This window comes from Propithecus coquereli, unplaced genomic scaffold (genome assembly GCF_000956105.1).
Source record: "Propithecus coquereli isolate 6110/MARCELLA unplaced genomic scaffold, Pcoq_1.0 Scaffold19, whole genome shotgun sequence".
Lineage (NCBI taxonomy): Eukaryota > Metazoa > Chordata > Mammalia > Primates > Indriidae > Propithecus > Propithecus coquereli.
This window is the reverse complement of record NW_012143856.1, coordinates 264,363-285,192: the sequence shown is the minus strand read 5'-3', so window position 1 is coordinate 285,192 and position 20,830 is coordinate 264,363. Positions and strand designations below refer to the sequence as shown.

Here is a 20,830-nt window from a genome sequence, read left to right as displayed (position 1 = left end):
CTCCTCCTTTCTTATGTGTGTTTTAGTACAAACTGTACCCACTGCTTTCTTTCCCAAAGTTGTGCTATTCTGTAAATTGGGCAAAGTCTAGCTGCTTTCTCTGAGAGAATACATGCATTTGTATCGGTATCTGCATTAGGAATAAAGGTTTCATACTTATAAAAAAAAAAAAAAAAAAAGAATGCTTGCCCTATGTGGCTGGTGCGGTCTGGTGTGAAGCCATGTGGACACTCATTGTGTCTGGTTTCCAGTGAAAGAAAACCACTCCGATAAGTGCTTAGCCAGGTTTGAAGTAATTTTGTCACTTTTGGTGGCCATTCTGGGTGTTGGCCCATATCTATATCTCTGTGGCTGACTTTCTAAAAAATGCCTGCAATTTGGTTTGGTTTTTCTCATGGATTGCTTGAAAAAAAACCCAAACACCTTCTTACTACTGATTAGATCAAATTTAAGTTAACTCATGTGACCCTATGGTACATTACTGACTGGATTAATATGTCTTTTCAACAAAAGCTTTTTCGTAACAATAGAGGAGAAATTGAGTGTAACTTGTCACCTTCTGGCTGAATTCCTTATTGTACTTTTTGCACAGCATTCTCGCTCTGTGCAGGACTTCTGCCAGTCACAGATTCTAAGCCTTGATTTTGAATGGCCTCAGGAATATGGTTTCCCAGACTCTCCCTAGTGCCTTCATTGTTTTTCATTTTCCTTTTTACACATATCACCTACAATGTACTACAGTCCAAGAGGCCAGCAGGGCCATTGTGTGACTATAGAGCAGCCTGGGGCAGGGAATGACGTCCACCGGCACTACCATGCGTCATCAGCGCCAGGAGCTGTGCTGGGGGCTTTGCGCTCTCATGCAGCCCTCATCCCACACTGCAAGCAGGCGCCGAGGTCTGCCCAGGGTTGCAGAGGGAGAGTCTGCTGTGGCCGGCGTGGAGGCCCTAGTCTAGTCCGTGGTCACACCGCAGGTCCATTCCTTTCTGACAACTATGACTTTTGGACATTAATTTTAAAATGAAAAAATCTAATTGTGTGGTCTTTGCCCTCTATCTTACTTATCTGTTGCTGTATAACAGTTTATAGCTCTACCCAACAAACATTTACTATCTCACAGTTTCTGATGGTCAGGAATCCCAAAGTTGCTTAGCTGATGGTTCTAGCTCAGGGTTTCTCATGAGGCTGTGGGCAGAGTGTCCACCGGAACTGCGGTCATCTGAAGGCTTGACTGGGGCTGGAGGGTCCTCTTCCAAGATGGCACTCAGATGGCTGGAGCCTCAGCTCCTCACCACGTGGCCCTCTCCGTGGGCTGCTTGTATGTTCTAATGACATGGCAGCTAACTTCCTGATCACTAGTGATTGGAGAGAGAGAAACAGAGATGAAGCTGCTGTGCCTCTTGTGACCTAGTCTCCAGAGTGGTTGGCATGCCACTTGTGCTTTCTGTTTCTGTAGAATAAAGTGCTAAGTCCAGCCCACATTCAAGGCAAAGGAAATTAGGCTCCCTCTCTTCAAGGGGAGAGTATGAAAGAATTTATGGACACATTTTAAAACCACCCCACCCTCCCTAATCCATATACATACATCTTCAGAGATGGAAATGTTCTGTCTCTGCACCATCCAGTGTGACAACCACTAGACACATGTGGCTACTGAGTGCTTAGAACATGGCTAGCCCAACTGAGGAACTGAAATTTTGATTCTATTTAATTTAAATAGCCACTTGTAGCTAGTAGGTACAGCTCCAGTGGTAGAAGTGGGAGAAATGAGACTGTACCAGCAGAGGAGAGGCCTTTAATGCTGGAAAAGAACCAGAGGAGAATGTTGCCTTGGGAGCCAACTGTGTTGAATATTGCTCCTAGATCTAGTCTGAGGAAGACTGGGAATTGGCCGTGGGATTTAGGAAGGTGCAGCTGTTTCTTTGGCATGGGGGAGACAAAAGACTGACTGGAGGGTGTTCAAAGGAGAATAAAGGGGAGAGAAATTATAGACAGCAAGTCTGGACAACTCTTTCAGGGAGTTTGTGGTTGTCTAGGAGAGTGTGGGAGTGAATGGATTGGAGAAATGTAGAGGGGGCCAGGCCTTGCCAGGGCGCACTTGAGGTTAGTGGTCATGAATTTAAAGTGAGATCAGTTAGTGTGGCTGTACAGTCGTCCCCCCTTGTCCACAGGGGAACACATTCCAAGGCCGCCAGTGGATGCCTGAAACCACTGATAGTACTGAACCTGATTGCCATCAGTTGGAACACGTTTCATGTCTTCCACCCGCAAATTTAATGCCTTTTCTATCTTAACTAAGCACTTATCACTCACTGTGGCTATAAGTTTTGCAGTTTGACGTTCAATGGCAAAACTAATAGTAGCACCAATTTCTTTTTCCTTCTTCACAATTTCATGAATAGAAGATTCCTTCTTACCATTGATCTTAGCAACCTCAGCCCATGATTTTTTCCTGTCCTTATTAAGTCAAGAACTTTCACCTCTTCACTGAAAGGAAGCACTTTATGGCTTCTCTTTGACATATCCCAATTGCCAGCATCTCTAAGGTTGCACTCTGGGCCATTACTGAGTAAAATAAGGGTGACTTGAACACAGCCCTACCATTCCGCAACAGTTGATCTGATAACGAGAGGGCTATGAAGTGACTAATGGGCCAATCGCATAGACAGTGTGAATACTCCAGACAAAGGATGATTCGTGTCTGGCATGGAGAGAAATTTCATCATGCTATTCAGAAGAGGGCACAATTTAAAACTTATGAATTATTTCTAGAATTTTTCATCTAATATATTTGGACTGAGGTTGACTGTGGGTAACTGAAACCTTGGATAAGGGGGTGACTATTTTATATTTTTCTCACATGTATGAGCCTGAGAGCAGGCACAGAGTAGCAAAGAGCTGAATTTACCCACAGCTGGGATTTAACCAAGTGAGATGAAGTGAGAGAGTTAGTGGTTACAGTGATGGGTCCTGAAATCTAAGATATGTAGAGAGAGAAAGGAGGATGTGCTGGGAGTAAGGAATGGTAGAGAGGTGGACAGAATATGTGGTGTAAGGCCTGGTGCAGTTGAAGAATTACCGGAATCAGGGTGGTTAGAGAGTGACCTGAAATAACAATGCAAGGTTGCTGGAAAATGAAATGGGAGAGTTTAGGATGAAATTATGGAGGGCATAAAGTTGATGGTAATGACAAGGTCAGGATATGACCAGGGGAGTGGGTGTAACCGAGATAGAGTGAACAAAGGAATTTACAGGCCAAAATTTTGGAGGGATTGTCTAGTAGACATGGAAATTCTCACAAATTATAACAGAACTAACATTGGAAAGTGACTCTTGAAGGCATGCAGCAGAGTAACCTGAGGAGGAATAGGTGACTACAACTAGGAGGGCTAACTGGAGGTGCTGTCAGGGGTCTGAGGGTAGGAGATTTCAGAGCTGGGAGTTAGGGAGGAAGCAAGAGAGTAGCAAGGAAGATACCAGCCCATCTAACAGGCCCTTTGGCAAGAGGGAGGTGGGAGAGAAAACAGCCACCATTTGAGAGAGCCAAAGGGGAAGGAGATGCATTCAGGCTCCTGTTGGAGCAGAATGGTGAAGGGAATGCTCAGAGAAGAGGGCTCACTGGAAGGGCTTATGGAGGGCCTGGGGAGGAACTAAGATGGCCAGAGGGGATTGCACAGAGCCATAAAGGAAGGAGAGTGAATGATGACCTGGAGTTGAGGGAGTATAAGTTGGAGTATGAAGCACCCTCGGGGATAAGGCTTGGTGGTCTCCAAGATGGATGGTGGAGGTGAGGCCTAGTGTTGGAGGCGAGGGAGGAGTCCTTGCCCAGAGCACACAGGTTTCTGGGGTCTTTGGGCTGACAGCAATGAGGAATGCGTGGTCTTACAAAGAGGATGTGGGTCATGAAGGAAATCTCACCCAGAATTACAGAACACTCCCCAGGTGTCCTACAGTGTCTGCAGCCCTTAACCTGCCTGCTCTTTCTGACGTTGAAGCAGTTCAGCTTAAACCCATCACTGACAGCAGTTAGCTTCCAGTTCTGTAGTATGGAGTCAGTCCTATGCTGGAGCTCAGTGTTGGAGCAAAAGCCAATGGTGACAATGTCAGGGCCAGCGTGGGGCCCAGCAGCTGGCATTTGGCAGGTACTTGGTAGAGACTGATTTCCTTTTCTCCTTCCTCAGCTCTGTCTTGAATTTCATTTCCTCTCATAGTAAGGGAAGTTATGTCTTGCCATTGGTATCTGCATGCCAAAAGTCAAAGACGCTTTTTTCTTTCAAAACTGAGAATCTATGTAACTCTCAAACTAAATGACTGTATGTCTGGTTCCCTTCTCCAACCCCACCTGCTCACCCAGGACAGGCTTCATGGGCATGTGACCTCTGCAGGTTTCCAAGGGCTCTGCCTTGGTTTAGGGCTCTGCTCTTGCCATCCTGAAATTCTTAATTTTTAAACATTTTTATTTTGCACATGGCCATGCAAAGTGCCCATTCAACCCCTAAAAAACAAATAACTGGTAAAACATGACCATGGGGCAGTTAGGTAATTAGATTTACCATCCCATCCATGTGTCAATATTTCAGGATGAAGGGTGTTTTGAAAATAATGGAAAACACCTTAACCATGTCATTTGTAAATGGGAAAATAACTGAGTGCATCTAAAACCTTATGAAATCCCAATTTCTAATCATATTTTTTTCAGCACAAAGAATTAGCATCACTTTCAGGAGAATTTTTCATTTATTGTTGTTACCCCCATGTATTAATAAGTTGAAAATCTGAAAGTCCTTCTTAACTTCAATTGAAGCATGGCTGAATTATTATCACTCATGCCAAACAGAGCATTGAATCTTTCCTTGAGAGAACTTCTTACCTGGACATAGGAACTCTCTGGTTATTTTTACAGGAGATACCCATTTCCTCTAATGTATAGGTCCAAGAGCTGTAGCCTTGGGTTAAGGAAAGAGATAACATGGGCAAGGCAGGCGTGCATACCAGACCAGATCAGCATTTCTCACTTATCCAAACAGCAGGCATACCGACCTCAATCCACTCACTATCTGGGAAAAACAAGGTCCCTACACAGATGGAGTCATCAAACCTGGATTATGGTGACTAAATGAAGAGTCCACATGGGCTTTCTGGGTTCAGCAGTGCCAGACCTGCACTCCGTGTACTCCTGACCTGGATTCAGGATTAATTTATCACCAAGACAGAGAGGCAAATGCCTGGAGAACTGAAACTCCAGTACTTCTTTAATGTGGAAATCACAGTTGGCGATGATGCTGTAGTAAAGAACATGGCAAATATTTCCTAGAGAGAGAGAGAGCATTTGGACTAGACACTCAAGCCACATCCATCATTTCTTCTTCAAACATTAGAATGCTTTCTGGAAAGTCACAGCCTAAATTGTAGGTTACTTCTTGTTCTTAGCTGTTGATTGTTTTCCTCTAAGAAAGCAAACAAATACGCTTTTTCTTTTCTTTTTTATTTACTCTTTTCTTCAGCCTAAACTTCCACGGTAGGCAGGCAAAATTAAAAGTATCAGCCTTTCATAAACCCAGCTTGTTTTCCTACTGGTCATTTTGCATCCCATTCTTTGATTAGAAAACTAGTTGGGACACTTTTTCATTCCTTAAATGTGAGAATTCTGACATTTTACTAGTCAGTAGGCTTTTTGGGGGTATATAAGTTAGCAGTATCAAATTATTTGCTTATTTTGCCAGGCTATCCCCTGAAACTAAAAATTTGTCACACAGAGTGGCAAACTGAGAAGGAAAAAAACACTAGACTGGGTTTTTTTCTTCTTATTAATTTTAAATTAAATCAAGGGAGGTCCTCCAGTAACTGCAGTTTAATAAGTGTCAACCTCGCCCGGGGAGCTGTAAATGATTATCTTGCCCTCAGGTCCAGCTGGCACAGTCGGTCCCATCTCTGAGGCAAATCTGCGAAGTGATGGGCCCCTTTGAACCTGCCAAAGCTACAGCCCACGGTGAGGAAGGGAAGTGTAACCCAAAGGCCTCACCAGCCTTCGCTCACAAGCTGCCAGTCATCCACTTGGCATCCAGGTGAGCGGCACCCACCATCTTTAGATGAGCAAGTGGTCATGTGACCAACATTGCTGTGGCAGTCAATTGAATTAATGACAACTGGTCACAAGCACACTCCTGCCCTGGATCCCAAGCCCCTAAAGTCAGAGAACCTCTTGGAAATTGTATTCATTCATTCATTCAGATATTTGTTGTACATCTATCTGCCTGGCACTGTGCTAGATGCTAGATGTACAACTATAGACATTACAGATGTGTCCCTTGCTTTCTTACAGAGCATACAATCCAGTGGAACAAGGCAACATTACAGATGCCACAAATTAATTAATTGTGGTAATTGCAGAGAAAGAAAACAGTGTGCTGAGTGAATTAAAAGCAGGACCTTATTTAGACTGGGAGCTAAGGAAAGACCTCGATTTAAGTAAGAGAAGTGACTCAGGTGAACCGGGACATGGATGTCCAGGATGAGAAACAGTTTGTGTAAAGGCCCTGATGCAGGCAGGGGTGAGCTTGGCTTTCCCAGAAAACTCAAAGGCCGCCAGTATGCCTAGAGCTTAGTGAGCAAGATTTCGAGAGGTGCCAAGGAAGTCTGAAGGCTAGCTCAGGGCCAATAGCAGCATTAGGGATTTAAGATTTCATCCTAAATATTGTAGGAAATTGAGAAATTTTAAACTTTTAAAATTTAAAACCATTTTAAATTAAAATGTGACACCATCTGATTGTGGTTTTAGAAGTATTTTTAATTCGCAAAGGGTAAAGCGTAATTAAGGCAGGCTGTTAATTTTTTATAACACTTTGGGAACTGAATCAAGGAGCATGAAACCAATAAAAAGATCAAATCAGAGGCAGCCGGGTGAGTGAGTGGGGTTAAATTTCTTTCAGAATGACATTTTATAAATTTGTGCCATCTAAAATTAGGGTCAAAGATCTGATTACTTCACTTGTAGTTACAGCTCTGCTGAAGAAATCACTTCTGTCCTTTGGAAAATGAATTTGATTTTAAAAACCTCCAAACAAAGCACACGTAGCTTAAAACCATCAGTACAGTTGCCACTGATGTCTGCAAAGCAGATGTGTGCCTTTTCAGCTGGTTACAATTCCTCACAGTTACGCTGGCTATCAGAGGCAACGAGGAAGAGAGGAAGCGCGGGTGTTTGGCATAATGGCTTGTGTTCATTTCCTTAGTTTTTTTTTTCTTTGGTTGGATGTCAAGAGTGAAAACAAACCAACCTTAAAGTCCCTTAGCGTCTTCTCAGATGAGGGGAGAACAGAGATACAGGAGTAAGGTAGATGGGTTTATCTATAAGGCACTGGACCTTGAAAGGTTTGCTAATTTGTCTTGCCATTCTTAGTAAATACCGAAAAAGCACGAACACTTTCAATAAGTGAATATTTTGTGGGCCCAGCTTATGGGTCTCAATGAGGCTCTGTTTAATATTCACAAAGGAGAACTGGTTTAAGTTAGAGGGTTTTAGGAGAGTTGGGATTAATGTGCAGATTAACTTTATTGCTTATGAATTATCCATGACTGATTTTAACCCTCCTCTTTGAGAATGAATTTATCCATTGTCTAGTGTTTGGAGTATCATAATTTCCTAGTCAGTACCTTTATATTCTGAAAGATTTGCTTCTAAAAGATGAGTAAGTTTCTTAATTCATACCTTTAAGATAAAATAAGTTAACGAGATCATTAAGTGTTATACTGGCATTTTTATTTTACTTCAGAAAAAAATTTAGACTGGTGTTTTTTCTCCTACCTTTCAACCAATAAAATCATTTGAATATATCTTTTGAGGGAATGAGAATGAGAAAGATTGTAAAAATAGTCCATGTTGCTACTTAACTGGCCCTAGAAAAACTAGTCAGAGAACAGACCGGGAGAAACTCAAAATCCCATTATAGCTAATAGCATTTCAACACTATTCCTATTTTTAAAAAAAAGAAGAAGAAAATTTAAAGACCCTTGACAAATTTTAATAGCTCCTTAGAGATTATGTTAACAGTTTAATCCTAAATTATTATGTTTCTATCCTGTGTTTAGTGATGCACTAAGAAAATACATCGTCAATTGATGAGCAAGTGGTTTTCAGAAAAGATGTGCTACATAAATTTTTTCCTTTCTTTTCGTCATTATTTTGCTTTATCCTGTGAAATAAATCTTTTAAAAACAGTAACTTTGATTTTCATAATAAGCTAAATTTTCATAATCAACTAATGATCTAGAGTGTTTAGTTTTTGAAATGTTATCCATAATCAGTATAAAAAGAAAAAAAAAACTCATCATCTTTACTTTCATTAAATTTCTACAAGGAAGACCTTCAATTGAAATCCCATATTTTTTTTTCACTAATTCACCTAGTGCTATATTTAATACATACTGTGATATTATTTTCTATTGCTGATTTGAAAACTCGTGATATAAAATGACCTCGATTTAAAAAGACAGCCATCTGACAGCCTGAAAGTGGGGGATGAAGACAGTTTGTAATTCAATCCACATTACAGATTAGGAAATAGAGGCTGATAGATATGAAACAGTATCCCAAGGGAACACCTAGTAAGAGATACAGTTAAGGCCAGAACCAGGTCTTTGATTCCTGGTCCAAGGTTCTATCAACTCCAGAACCATCAAAACGGCCTAGATTGTAACTTTGGATGTATTAGCATTAGTGTAACCTTTATATCTATTTCCTTAAGAGAAGACTTATGTATTTATATTACAATTATTAAAATATCATTGAAATGTTAATAAGACAATGGATAGTAAGTACCTTTAACATTATTTTTGCCTGCAACTCTATTCCTATCTTGAATTGGTTGAAGAACACAGTTGTCCACTAGAGGGCAGCTTTCTTCAACAGGAGGGTCAGTCCCCTTCCCTAATATTTTATTAAACTGGTGTTAGGGCAGGGCGTGGTGGCTGGCGCCTGTAATCCTAGCTCTCTGGGAGGCCAAGGCTGGCGGATTGTTTGAGCTCAGGAGTTCGAAACCAGCCTGAGCAAGCGCGAGACCCCGTCTCTACTAAAAATAGAAAGAAATTAATTGGACAACTAAAAATACATAGAAAAAATTAGCCGGGCATGGTGGTGCATGCCTGTAGTCCCAGCTACCCGGGAGGCCGAGGCAGAAGGATTGCTTGAGCCCAGGAGTTTGAGGTTGCTGTGAGCTAGGATGATGCCACGGCACTCTAGCCACCACCACTTTGAAGTAGTGAACAGCTTTTTTTTTATTGTCAGAGATTCCATGTATTGCTTTAGCGAAATGTACTTATATTGCTAGGCAAGGCTGTCTGGGCTACTAAAAGACCTGAAGAGATAAAAGGAAGGTGTGCCCCTCCTTCTCCTACACACACACACACACACACACACGCACACACACACACACTTTGTGCTAGTTTGGGCTTGGACCTTCTTGGCAACTCAGCTTATTTTTATTTGGAAGGTCTTGCATTAGCCCTGGCAGATTTATACTCCTGTTCACTTTTTCTGCCACTGCTTTCTCTGACTCCAAAGGCTGGAAAATGAAGACTAAAAGAAGTGGTCCTTAAACGTTGACATAAATTTGGGACAAAACCATGTAGATTTCACCCAGATTTACCTATGCGTCAGCTGCTATTTTTCTACAACATGCAAATTTCAGTCAGTGTTGGGCAGAAAATGCTGTGGGGAGAGGAATAGAATGTGCCCAGTAAACAAGTACTCTGGCAGATTCTGTTGAATTACAAACCATCTCCTCATTCTCCTTCTCTATAGAGGGAGGCTGCCTGCTATAGCACTGCCTAATGCATTAGGTTTCAAACTGTGTCTGTAGAAACCCAGGGTTGCAAAAGGTATTTTTAGAGACTAATTTGCACTTACTATATGAGTGGCTAAACACCTCATCCCCAACCCCTAAAAAAAATTCAAATTGGAAATTAAAGAGTTCTGAAATGTGAAAATAATTCAGAATACATCTACAAATGAGATAGTCTATGGGATTTTGGAGAAAAATTGTCGTGTAAATGCCATGGTAAGAAGACTATAACATTTCAGCCAAAACTATAGTGATTTCCTTCCCTTATTATCTGTGCAAAGTGTTTCTCTCCACCTCCTTTTTGACATCAGTATATTTAATTTATCCTGCAAGGTGAAGTCCTTTACAGTCCTCAGAATAGTTGAAATTATAAATGTGTCATTGACTCTGACAGTGATAGCTCTGTATTGGCCTTTCTAAAAAATTCATGCCTGTGCAGGTCCGAGCAGGAAAAATTATTTGAGTTGCCCAAAGGCCCAGCTCGGTTCAGTGCCAGGTTAGGGTCAGGCACATCTGTTTGGTACAGTCTCTCACCAAGCCTGATAGTGGGTTGTACAAGGACAAGTGAATGCCCAATATATCAAATGAGAAGGTCTTGTTACAGATTAATGACCTATTTTAAGTTTGGGTACTCTGTCTTATCTTGTTTATAATAAGAAATGCAAGCAATTGCTATATATTGTCAGTAAATCAATTATGAATAAATTTCCTACTACTTTGCTTTCAAGTTTCTGGATATGTTTAATGAAGAACATCCGGAGATTGCAGCATAAGCTATTAAAAAGAACTGTTACCATTTACAACTACTTATCTGTGTGAAGCAGGATTCTTTTTGATGTGGTCCAACCAAGCAAAATACAGAAATAAATGTGAAACTACAGTTGGAATAAGACTGTAACTGACATCTATAAAGTCTATTTTCAAATTTTTTGTATAACAAAAGAGCTTCATGTTCTCATTGGGGGATATAACAAGCAAATACAGATCAAACTCAGAATACTTTTAGCCTGATAAAAATATTTTTGATTCTTTTGCATATTGGTTTTCATTCTAAAAGCAGGTCCTAGTACTTAAAAAAAGAAGAAGAAAAAGTGACAGCCATTGATTCACACTAATAATTTGCTCAGGAAACTATTTTTTGATGTTACCTGAAATAATAAACATAAGTGTAATGAGAGTCAAACTGCTGACTAAATTAGTTTACATAGTTTATAAGACTCTCAGGTAAGATTTTTATTTATAATTATAGGATAAAATGATAACATATCTCATTTTTATCCTTCTCTCACTTCCTATTTCTGGGCCTCATTGTTGGAAGAAGTGGAGCAATATCTTGACACCAACTGACCTCTTCTGGGGCCTCTGCTCCATGCCTACGGTTTGGAAATGACCTCGATGCAATAGTAGCCTGCAAGTGCACTACCAGACACTCCATTCCAGAAGTCACAGGCCAAAGGAAGACGCTCAGATCACACAGTGTGTTAAATCTATTTCAGATGCAAACCAACCAGCAAGGGAAAGAGATGGGATGAGCTGACATGCTTAGGGTACGGAACAGGGGTGTGGTGGGACCACACGACCTGCACCTGGGCTTGTGCAGTATTTATGTGTCCAGCCTCTGCCACAGCAGCCCGGCCTTTTGATGATATGGTTATGAACCAAGGTTGAGGTTTGAGAAAGGATTCCCGATTAAACACAAGGTGCCGGCCAGTGACGCACAACTTGCTTTATCAGACGCCCGGGGGAAGTCCCTCTGGCTTCCTCTGTAGCTCGCCTCTTAGCCTGATGAGAAGCTGTGGATTCTGTGTGCGTTTCTTGGGCAGAGGACCAGAATGGGTGTCACCGGTGGGCAATCAGTGTATGATCTAATGAATATTGAGTGTCTCAGGTGCCTCAGGTTATTTAGTGTGTCACAAATATTAGGTGCTTCTTTGGTCTTTCCATTCCTTTCTATGCTCAGCATACACACTTGATGTATGTCTAATACATCCAGGTTCCTAACTTATCGGTATTTAATACATCTCATGAATTCTGACTATGGTAGTCTCCCCTTATCTTTGGGGGATACTTTCCAAGGCCTCCAGTGGATGTCTGAAACTGTGGATAGTACTGAGCCCTATATATACTATGTTTTCTCCTGTATAGAGATACCTATAATAAAGCTTCCTTTATACGTTAGGCACAGTAAGAGATTAACGACAACAATAATAATAATAAAATGGAGCAATTATAAAATATGCCAGCACTACTCTTGGTGCTTTGGGGCCATTATTAAGTAAAATAAGGGCGACTTGAACACAAGCACTGTGATACCTCCACAGTCAATCTGGTAACTGAGCAGGCTACTAAATGACTCACGGGAGGGGGGTTTATACAGTGCAGATATGCTGGACAAAGGGATGATTCACATCCCGTGTGGGATGGTGTGAGATTTCATCACGCTACAGAACAGTGCACGATTTAAAATTTATGAATTGTTTATTTCTGGAATTTTCCATTTAATCATTTCAAACAGTGGTTGACTGCAGGTAACTGAAACCTCAGAAAGCAAAACCACAGGTAAGGGGGAATACTGTATGTCTACTTGCTTACTCATTATCTAAACCTAACACATCTTATGCATCTCTCCTATGTCTTACAAGCTCCTACACAGTCATTATCTATACTTAACACATCTTGTGAGTTTCATCCATCCTGTTTGTTTTTCTGGTTCTTCTATGGCAGAACTGAATATTCTCATAAAGCTGCAAAGCCGCTACAGAATCTCTTGGAAAAGCTTCCCCCACTGGTCCAGCCGCGCTGCCCTGGGCGTTTTAACCTCCCGCTGCTCCAATCAAGCGGGTTGAGGGACCAGGTCAAGGCTCCCACCCGTCAGTGCTCCTGTATCTTGCCCCCCACCACCACGGCTTCCTCCTTACTCCACACTTCTTTGTAAGTTTACTCAGTTTTGCGTCTTCGGTTCCAAGACTGAATGAAGGCCTGCCGGAGGTTCCCGACCCAACTCTTCCAGCACCTGGTCCTTTCGGTCATTTTCTACTCACCATCAGCAGTGTCTCCCTTCTGGCTGGCTCCTTTCCTGCCGCCCACTTGGATGTTTGGGTCTCCCCATCTTACAATCAGCCACATCAACAACCTCTCTGATTTTATTACACGCTCAAGCTACCACCCTCATGCTCTGGTTCATCAACAAACTTCTTTACAAACTACTTATTCTCCACTCAGTCCCTCAGCTTAAGCACAACCACCCGGCTTCCACCCCAACACACTACTACTGAAGTTATTGCCTAAGCATGACTCCTGCCTTCCTAACAGTCAAAACTCATGGCTTCCAGTTGTTTTCCTCCACTTCTCTGCAGTATTTGAAGCAATTGAGCTCTGCCAAACTCCCCTCTCTTTTCCTGACTCCTCACTGTGTTAGTTTTCACCTTCCTCTCACATTGTTGAGTGCGTCTCCTTTGCATCCGCTTGCCCTCTAAATGCGCGCTCTCACCCGTACGGCAGCCCCCTTGTCTGCACTTCCGCTTTCCTTGGGGTCGTTACCCGCAGTCAGCTGCAGTCCAAACATACTAAGCCTTTTTGAGAGACAGAGACCACGTTCACACAACTGTTATTACAGTATGCTGTTTATAATTGTTGTATTTTATTATTAGTTATTGTTGTTAATCTCTTACTGTCCCTAGTTTATAAATGAAACTTTATCACAGGTATGTATGTACAGAGAAAAAGTATATCTAAGGTGCAGTACTATCTGCAGTTTCTGGCATCCACTGTGGGTCTTGGAATGTGCATCCCCCATGGATAAGGAGGGACTACTGTATTAGTTTTCTATTTCTGCTATAACAAAGTACCACAAATTTAGTGGCTTAAGTCAACACAAATTTATTGGTATTATAATAGCAAAAGTCAGAAGTCCTAAATGGGTTTCTCTGGACTAAAATCAGGGTGTCCACTGGGCTGAGTTCCTTCTGGAGGCCCAGGGAAAAGTCATTCCCTTCCCTTTTCTATGTTCTAGAGGCAGCCACCTTCCTTGGCTTGTGGCCTCTTCGTCCATCTTAAAGGCCAACAGCACCGCACCAAATGTTTCTCATACTGCCATCTCTCTTGTTCTTCCTCTCCCATCTCCCTCTTTTGCCCTCTAAAGACTCTTGTGATTATTACATTGGTCCCACCTGGACAACGCAGGCTCCTTTCCCTATTTCAGAGTCAGTTGGTTAGCAACCTTAATTTCCCATGGCTATTTGGGGAGTAGGATGTAGACATTTGTCAGGGGAGACAGGGAGCATTAATGTGCCTTCCCAGTGACACCTTTGTTTTTCTTTAGTTTTTTCTCTACAGTCTCTCCCTTAATCTAATCCATTTCTACAGCTTCAACTGTCGTTTCTGTGCAGAAGACTCCAAATTCTCTCTGCCGGCCTGACTGCTCTCAGGCCCCAATTGCCTCTTGCACATTCAACTGAGAACTTTATGGTGAAAAATACAAACTTCTTACTGTACCCCAACCCCCCAGAATCAGTTACTCCTCCTAACTTCCCTGTGTCTTTTCACAGCACCAATTCTACTCTAGTAATGGTCTCGAAACCTAATCATTCCTTGTCTTTTTCACTCCCCGTGTGGGGTCACTGCCTAAGGACCATCAACCCCTATCTCACAGTGTCTTGGAACGCATCCCTCTGGTTTCTCTTTCCATTCTCGTGATCACCCCTGTCTTCCACAGGCCTCTGTTTATTCCTTGGACAATTGTTGTTTTTGATTAGGAGAGGAAAATATCCACTTCTGTTCCTTTCCTGGGTACCTAAGAGCTATTTTACATGTCACTGTCATTTCATCATGTTATCAACCCAATGAGCAAGGAATAAACATCCTTAGTTTTAGATGAGGAAACTGAGGCAAAGAGAAATAAGGCAACTCTCTGAAGGGCATATTCATTTATTCATTCATTTAAAAATATTTACTGAGAGCCTATTATATGCATTCATTTTAAAGTAGATTTATTAAAAACCTGTTACATGCCAGGTGCTACTTCAGACACTGGGGATATAACACAGAGTAGGCTAACCAGGATCCAAGTTCTAAGGAAACTTACATTAATCTAGATCTACAAAAGACAGACATTAAAGAAGTGAACAACCAAATGCGCAAGATTATTGCAGTCCCTGGTTCACCTTAGCCAAGCATTCTCTTCACCTGAATTTCTAGTGAGCAAACAAGTCTCTTTAGAGGCACTTAACTCATTCTTCATCATGTACTGCCATTTGTGTACTGCCTTATTTCTCTTACCAAACTCCGTGAGGGCAGAAACACTATTTTACATGGCACGTAGTAGGAGTTTGTTTCAACTACAAGATTTAAGAATCAAGGGAGAGGTTGGGAAAAGTTCTTTGTAAATTATGAAGCATTTTCAAAGATTTGTGTTGTCATAGATGATGCCAATTGTGTTTTGTGCAAACACTAAAGGTTGAGAATCCCCAATTGTAAAATCTGAAATCCAAAATGCTCCAAAATGTGAAAATGTTTGAGCGCCGATATGACACCACAGGTGGAAAATTCCACATCTGATCTCATGTGATAGATCACAGTCAAAATGAAGTCTAAATTTCATCTTGTGCACAAAATTATTTAAAATAATGCATAAAATTACCATTAGGTTATGTCTGTATAAGGTGTATATGAAACAAATGAATCCCATGTTTAGATGTGGGTCCCATCCCCAAGATATCTCATTATGTAAATGCAGATATTCCAGAATCCAAAAATTCCCAAATCCAAAGCACTTTTGGTCCCAAGTGTTTTGGATAAGGGATACTCAACCTGTAGGGATAATTAATTCTCCTTTGGGTGGGGCATTCAAGGACCTAGTTTTCCCTGATGTCCATGGGATTAATTTTTCTTACAAATCCTTTTCTTTCATTGCCCTGTAAAGAAGCACCACTAAAAGCTGTATGATAGGTCCATTTGCTTTCCCTAGCATCCTGAGGAAAAGCTTAAAAAGCTACTGCTTAAGACAGTGACTTTCCTGCTCATCATCCCCATCCCTGGTACTTCACTTTTTCACATTTCATTGTGAACATTTTCAAATGGAATTTTTTTTCACAAATACCCAGTTATGTGCCACCTCGATCCCACAACGGATGTTTACTAGACGTGCTTTGTCACAGCTTCCCTCTACCCATCGATCCCTCACATTTATCTGATACGTTTCAAAGTAAGGTGCAGACATCAGTGAGCAGCCCCCTAAATATTACAGTCTGCATATCATTAGTTCAAAATTTAACTAACCCTTATTTATTCTTTTGATGTAAATTTTATATGCAGTGAAATGTATATATCTTGGATGTTTTATTCAATGTATCTTGACAAATGTATACACCTATGTAAGCCAAACACTTAACTCATACAGCGTAAGCCGGAAAGTTCCCTTGCTCCCTCCACGTCAGTTCCTGACCCTAATTATTCACTTTTGAAGCTATATGCTCAGATGGTTTGTGGATGTGACTTTTTACCACTATATTTATTGTCCAAAAACACCCCTCATTCTGTTGCTACTAATTGTAACAACTGAAAAAAATCCTTTTTGGATTTAAAGACACAGTAGTTTGTATGGTGGCAGAAACAGGAACAATATCTTAATCCAAGAATATTTTTAATTTTTCTTCCTTTAAAACATATTTTGGATTCAGATTTAGGTAGAACTCGACTGCAATCTCACTTTTCCTTTATGATGGATTTTGATTTGAAGGCCAGGCTACTTTCGCTCAACAGAGTTTATTTCTCCAAATTTAGTGGGCCCTCATTCAGCATTTGTAATGGTACATTAAGGTTGCTATAACAAAATATGAGAAACTGGGTAGCTTATAAACCACAGAAATTTACTTCTCATAGTTTTGGAGACTGGGAAGTCCAAGATTGAGACACTGGCAGATTCAATGTCTGGTGAGATCTTGTTTCCTGGTTCATAGGTGGCATCTTCTCACTGTGTCCTCACTTGGTAGAAGGGCAAGGCAGCTCTCTGGGGCCTCTTTTCTAAGGGTACTAATCCCATTCACGAGGGCTAATACTATCAGAGTGGTGATTAGGTTTCAACGTATGAATTTTGAGGGGACATAAACATTCAGACCATAGCAGGATTGTTTTATATGGAACGTACGCATTTGGTATGAACCCAGAAAATCATGTTTGTTTCTTTATTTTCCTTCCTTTGCTGCCCTTTTTGTTGTTGATGGGCATATCACAACTTTCTTAGGTGTCAGTTTTCATATCTGGAAAATAACAGTGTCAGATTAAATGATCTAAATGAGTTCTTGAGATCCCATCTAAATCTGAAACTCAGTACTTTTCATGGGAAGGGAAGCTATGAAAACCTAAGAAGAAATAAAGAATCTCTATGTTACAAAGACTGTGCTTGAAATTAAAAGTTCGTCAATATTTTTTAGTCAAAAACAACAAATGTTACTGCAGTTTGGTAAATTATTCTAGCTTAAATGTTCTTGGAACAGCTGGTTTCTGTTTAAAGTTCTCTGTACCAGCAAATCATAATTTAAATTGTAACACAAAGTCCCTTCCAATGAATGACTATAAAGAGAAGCTTGCTTGATATATTCCTTTTTTCATCTTGTTTATGCCTCTTGGGAGGGTTTTTGACAGGGTTTGGGATACAATTGTCAGAAATGTGTTCTCCCCAGAGCCACCTCTGAGTCACTTCCCCTATTTATGGAACAGCAACTGTGAAGAGTGGGATCATGTTTAGACTTTTTTTTTAACAACACATGACAAAAGTCTTTAGCAGCTTATGTAATATATCCCAAAGTCTTCAGTGTTCAGAAAAGAACAGAGACTAGGAAGCAGCTTTTTAAGCTCTGTACAGCGTGGAAGCATGTTCTTGAGTCATAAGGTCAGAGATTGTCAAGGTAGTAACTTGAGTAAAGTTCTAACAGCCTTTGAAGTTAGAGCTGTTGTCTCTTGGAAAGTTGGGATTGTGCCTCCTATATTAAACATAAGATTTCCATTTCATCTTATCTGCTACCTTGCAGAAGGAACTTTTCCTTTGGCCTACCTTTCCTTGCTCATACTTAGAATTCCAGAACCTTCATTTTGATGGTTGTTATAGCAAGGCACTCCCTGCAGAAGTCTCTGTGTCTGTGCCGTGTGGAGTAGCAATAGAGAAGGAAGGAGTTTGGGAAAGATTTATTGTTTATTGCTTACTTTCCCTGAAAAGTTTCTATCTTCTTTTCTTCATCTTTATATTTAAGAAGACTTGTTACTTAACCCAGGCTTGTGCTTCATTCATCACGCTTTCATTGTGCCCCTGGCCAATGAGCAGACCTAGAAATCCTGCACATGTTGCGTGCCCCACCTCTCTTCTTTACTGGAGGGAGAAGGGCGGAGAGCTGCAGGGTATATCTCCAGAGCACTTTTCCTGTGAACCCAGTGCTGAAGTCGGAGCCAGTGAGAACACCAGGAGTTGAGTTTTCCCTGCCATCTTTTCATTCTCCCAACTAGGAAGGCTGAAATGTGAGTGTATCGATGGAGTTGAATTAAGGTAGCAGGCGTTTTTAAGACTATTGGCTGGGCGTGGTGGCTCACACCTGTAATCCTAGCACTTTGGGATGCCAACGCGGAAGGATTGCTTGAGGTCAGGAGTTTGAGACCAGCCTGAGCAAGAGTGAGAACCCCATCTCTACAAAAAATAGAAAAATTAGCCAGGCATGGTGGCGTGCACCTGTAGTACCAACTACTATGGAGGCTGAAGCAGGAGGATCACTTGAGCCCAGGAGTTTGAGGTTGCAGTGAGCTATGATGATGCCGTTGCACTCCAGCCTGGGTGACAGAGGGAGACCCTATCTCAAGAAAAAAAAAAGAATATTTATAAAAATAGGTTTTTCTCTTCCCAAGAAACAGACTTTTTATAAAATTAAAAATACATTACCAAATATTCCTAACACAAACTCTCACCATTGCTTAAGAGAGTGCTTGATGTGAAAACTTGTCAAATGTGTTGCTTTCACTCAAGCAAAAAGTACTTGTTTTTCTCTATCAAGAGTATAGTGAAGATTATGTGGTTATTGATAATAGGAGGAGTTTTTGAGAAAAGAGAGAGATACTAAAATATCCCTGTTGATTTTTTAAAATAAATTTGGTGGTTTAAAGTCAGTCAAACTTTTGTTAAGTACCATTTATGTGCTCAGGGCCATTTTATTAAGAAACAACAAAACCAATTGCCTGTGGTGACTGAGGAATGTAGATAAGGAAATTTTATTTTTTCCCCATAATTTTCTCATTAAATTAGCCTGAGGAATTTACAGGCCAGGTTTTTCTTTTTATACATCCTAAAATCCTAGAGCTGTCACTCAGAAATTTTTTCCAGGAACGTGTACCATCCAACTTGTGTTTCCTTTGATTATTAACTGCAAGTCCAGAATTCTTTGTTACCGTCTCTTAGATAGGATGGTCTGCTTCAAGGATTCTATCTGCTGTATTGGGCATGTCTATACATTCAGGTCACAGCACTGGGTAACACATATGTACAAAGACTTACTTGCAAAATAACTTGCAATCGAGAGTTTAGTTTTCATGAAATAAATTATACTGACTTTGATATTTTAATAAGCTTTCTCCCTAAAAAACTTATAGGAACGATTATTCCATCTTATTTCTGTTTGACTTAAAAAGCACGTAAGAGCCAAAAATAAGTGGGGAATTTAAAGAATTACAGAATAATATTTTTAAAGGGTGAAGCCCCATCCTTTTAGTTATAAAGTTGACGAACACTTCAAAAACTCAACACAGAAAACATCCTTGCAATGTCAATATTCAGAGTGGGCTGTTTTCCCTTCAACATGTTAAAAGTTTTAAAATTATCTTTAAGGCCTCTTTTTTTAATAAGCACCAACCAAGCAGCATTAGTGGGCAGGAAGGATGATGCCGGAGGTTAGAAATGTTCAGCTGCAACATTGATTTGTGTCTGTCTCTCTTTCTCTCTCTCCCTCCCTTGCTGGCCTTTTTCTCGTTAATGAGGACTAGAATGTTTCCACATCAGTTAACTGCCTTCATAAACCACCAGAAGGTCACACCAGCTCCAGACTGATCCTTTTCTTTGTGCCGATAATATAATTGGCTGATTGTGCCGGTGATGAGCGCGCCCCCTCCCCCGCCGGTCCTAGCTCCATGTTCGTAAGCCTGCCTCGCTGGCTTGCGAGGACTGGAGAGAGAGCAGCTCGGCTCGCTGCGCGCCTCCCGACACAGGCAGTGCCACTGCGCAGGTTGATCAGCGAAACAGCATCCATTTTAATCTGCGGGGAGCCCCTGCCTGACCAAGGCGTTCTCTCCGCCTGCCCGTGGATGCTCCGCGCTTTCCCTCCGCAGCCTCGCTGAGCAGTCCTGCTTTGGGGTCTGCGCCCTAGGATGCACTGAGATGGTACATCAGGAGAACTGCTCGTATCAGGTAAGATTTAAAAGCCTGATTTTGAGGCCGGCATCCTTTGGGAGAGGAGGCCTTCCTCTTGCAAAGCAGCAGGTTGCCTCTTTCCGGATGTCTGAGGGATTTTGCCATCCTGGGCTCCCGGCCTTCATCACAAACAGTATCTGAATTGTAATTAGGTTTTCTGGGGAGTAATGGGGCAGAAAACGCTGCTTCCTTGGCCTTTAAAGCATTTGTTGAAATTCGGAGAGATGATCTGTGCTTTGCACATTCTGTGTGTCTGGGCAAATAAGAGGAACTGCTTTGAACTGTAATTTGAATCTAAGGGGATTCAAAGGAAAATCTGGTTGGAATTTCACATCGATAACATTGAAAAATGTGATTTTTGCTCATTGTATAGGATGCAAGTTGCTTCACATCCAGTTTTTTGGAGTGTCTTTAAGAAATTATGTATATAGGAAGTCATGATTGATGATCTTAGAAATCTTCAAAAATCAGCCAGTACGCACTTGCCATTTAAAGTTGCACTGGTATGTCTTTCCAAACTTATTTTTACTAGTATGTTTTAAATGGTTAG

General features: G+C 41.2%; 1 protein-coding gene across 5 annotated transcripts in view; it reads left to right on the top strand.

The window, feature by feature from the left end:
• LOC105809167 (schwannomin-interacting protein 1) overlaps positions 1-20,830 on the top strand; it is an 886,964-nt gene that overhangs the window by 784,051 nt on the left and 82,083 nt on the right. The window contains exon 1 of one of the 5 annotated variants that reach the window (XM_012642925.1): positions 19,924-20,277. The exons of the other annotated variants lie outside the window; for them this stretch is intronic. Within the exon in view, the coding sequence (XP_012498379.1) occupies positions 20,248-20,277 (30 nt within the window). The 5' untranslated portion in view covers positions 19,924-20,247. Of the gene's footprint in view, positions 1-19,923; positions 20,278-20,830 lie in introns of those variants that run through there. 5 annotated transcript variants of the gene reach the window in all.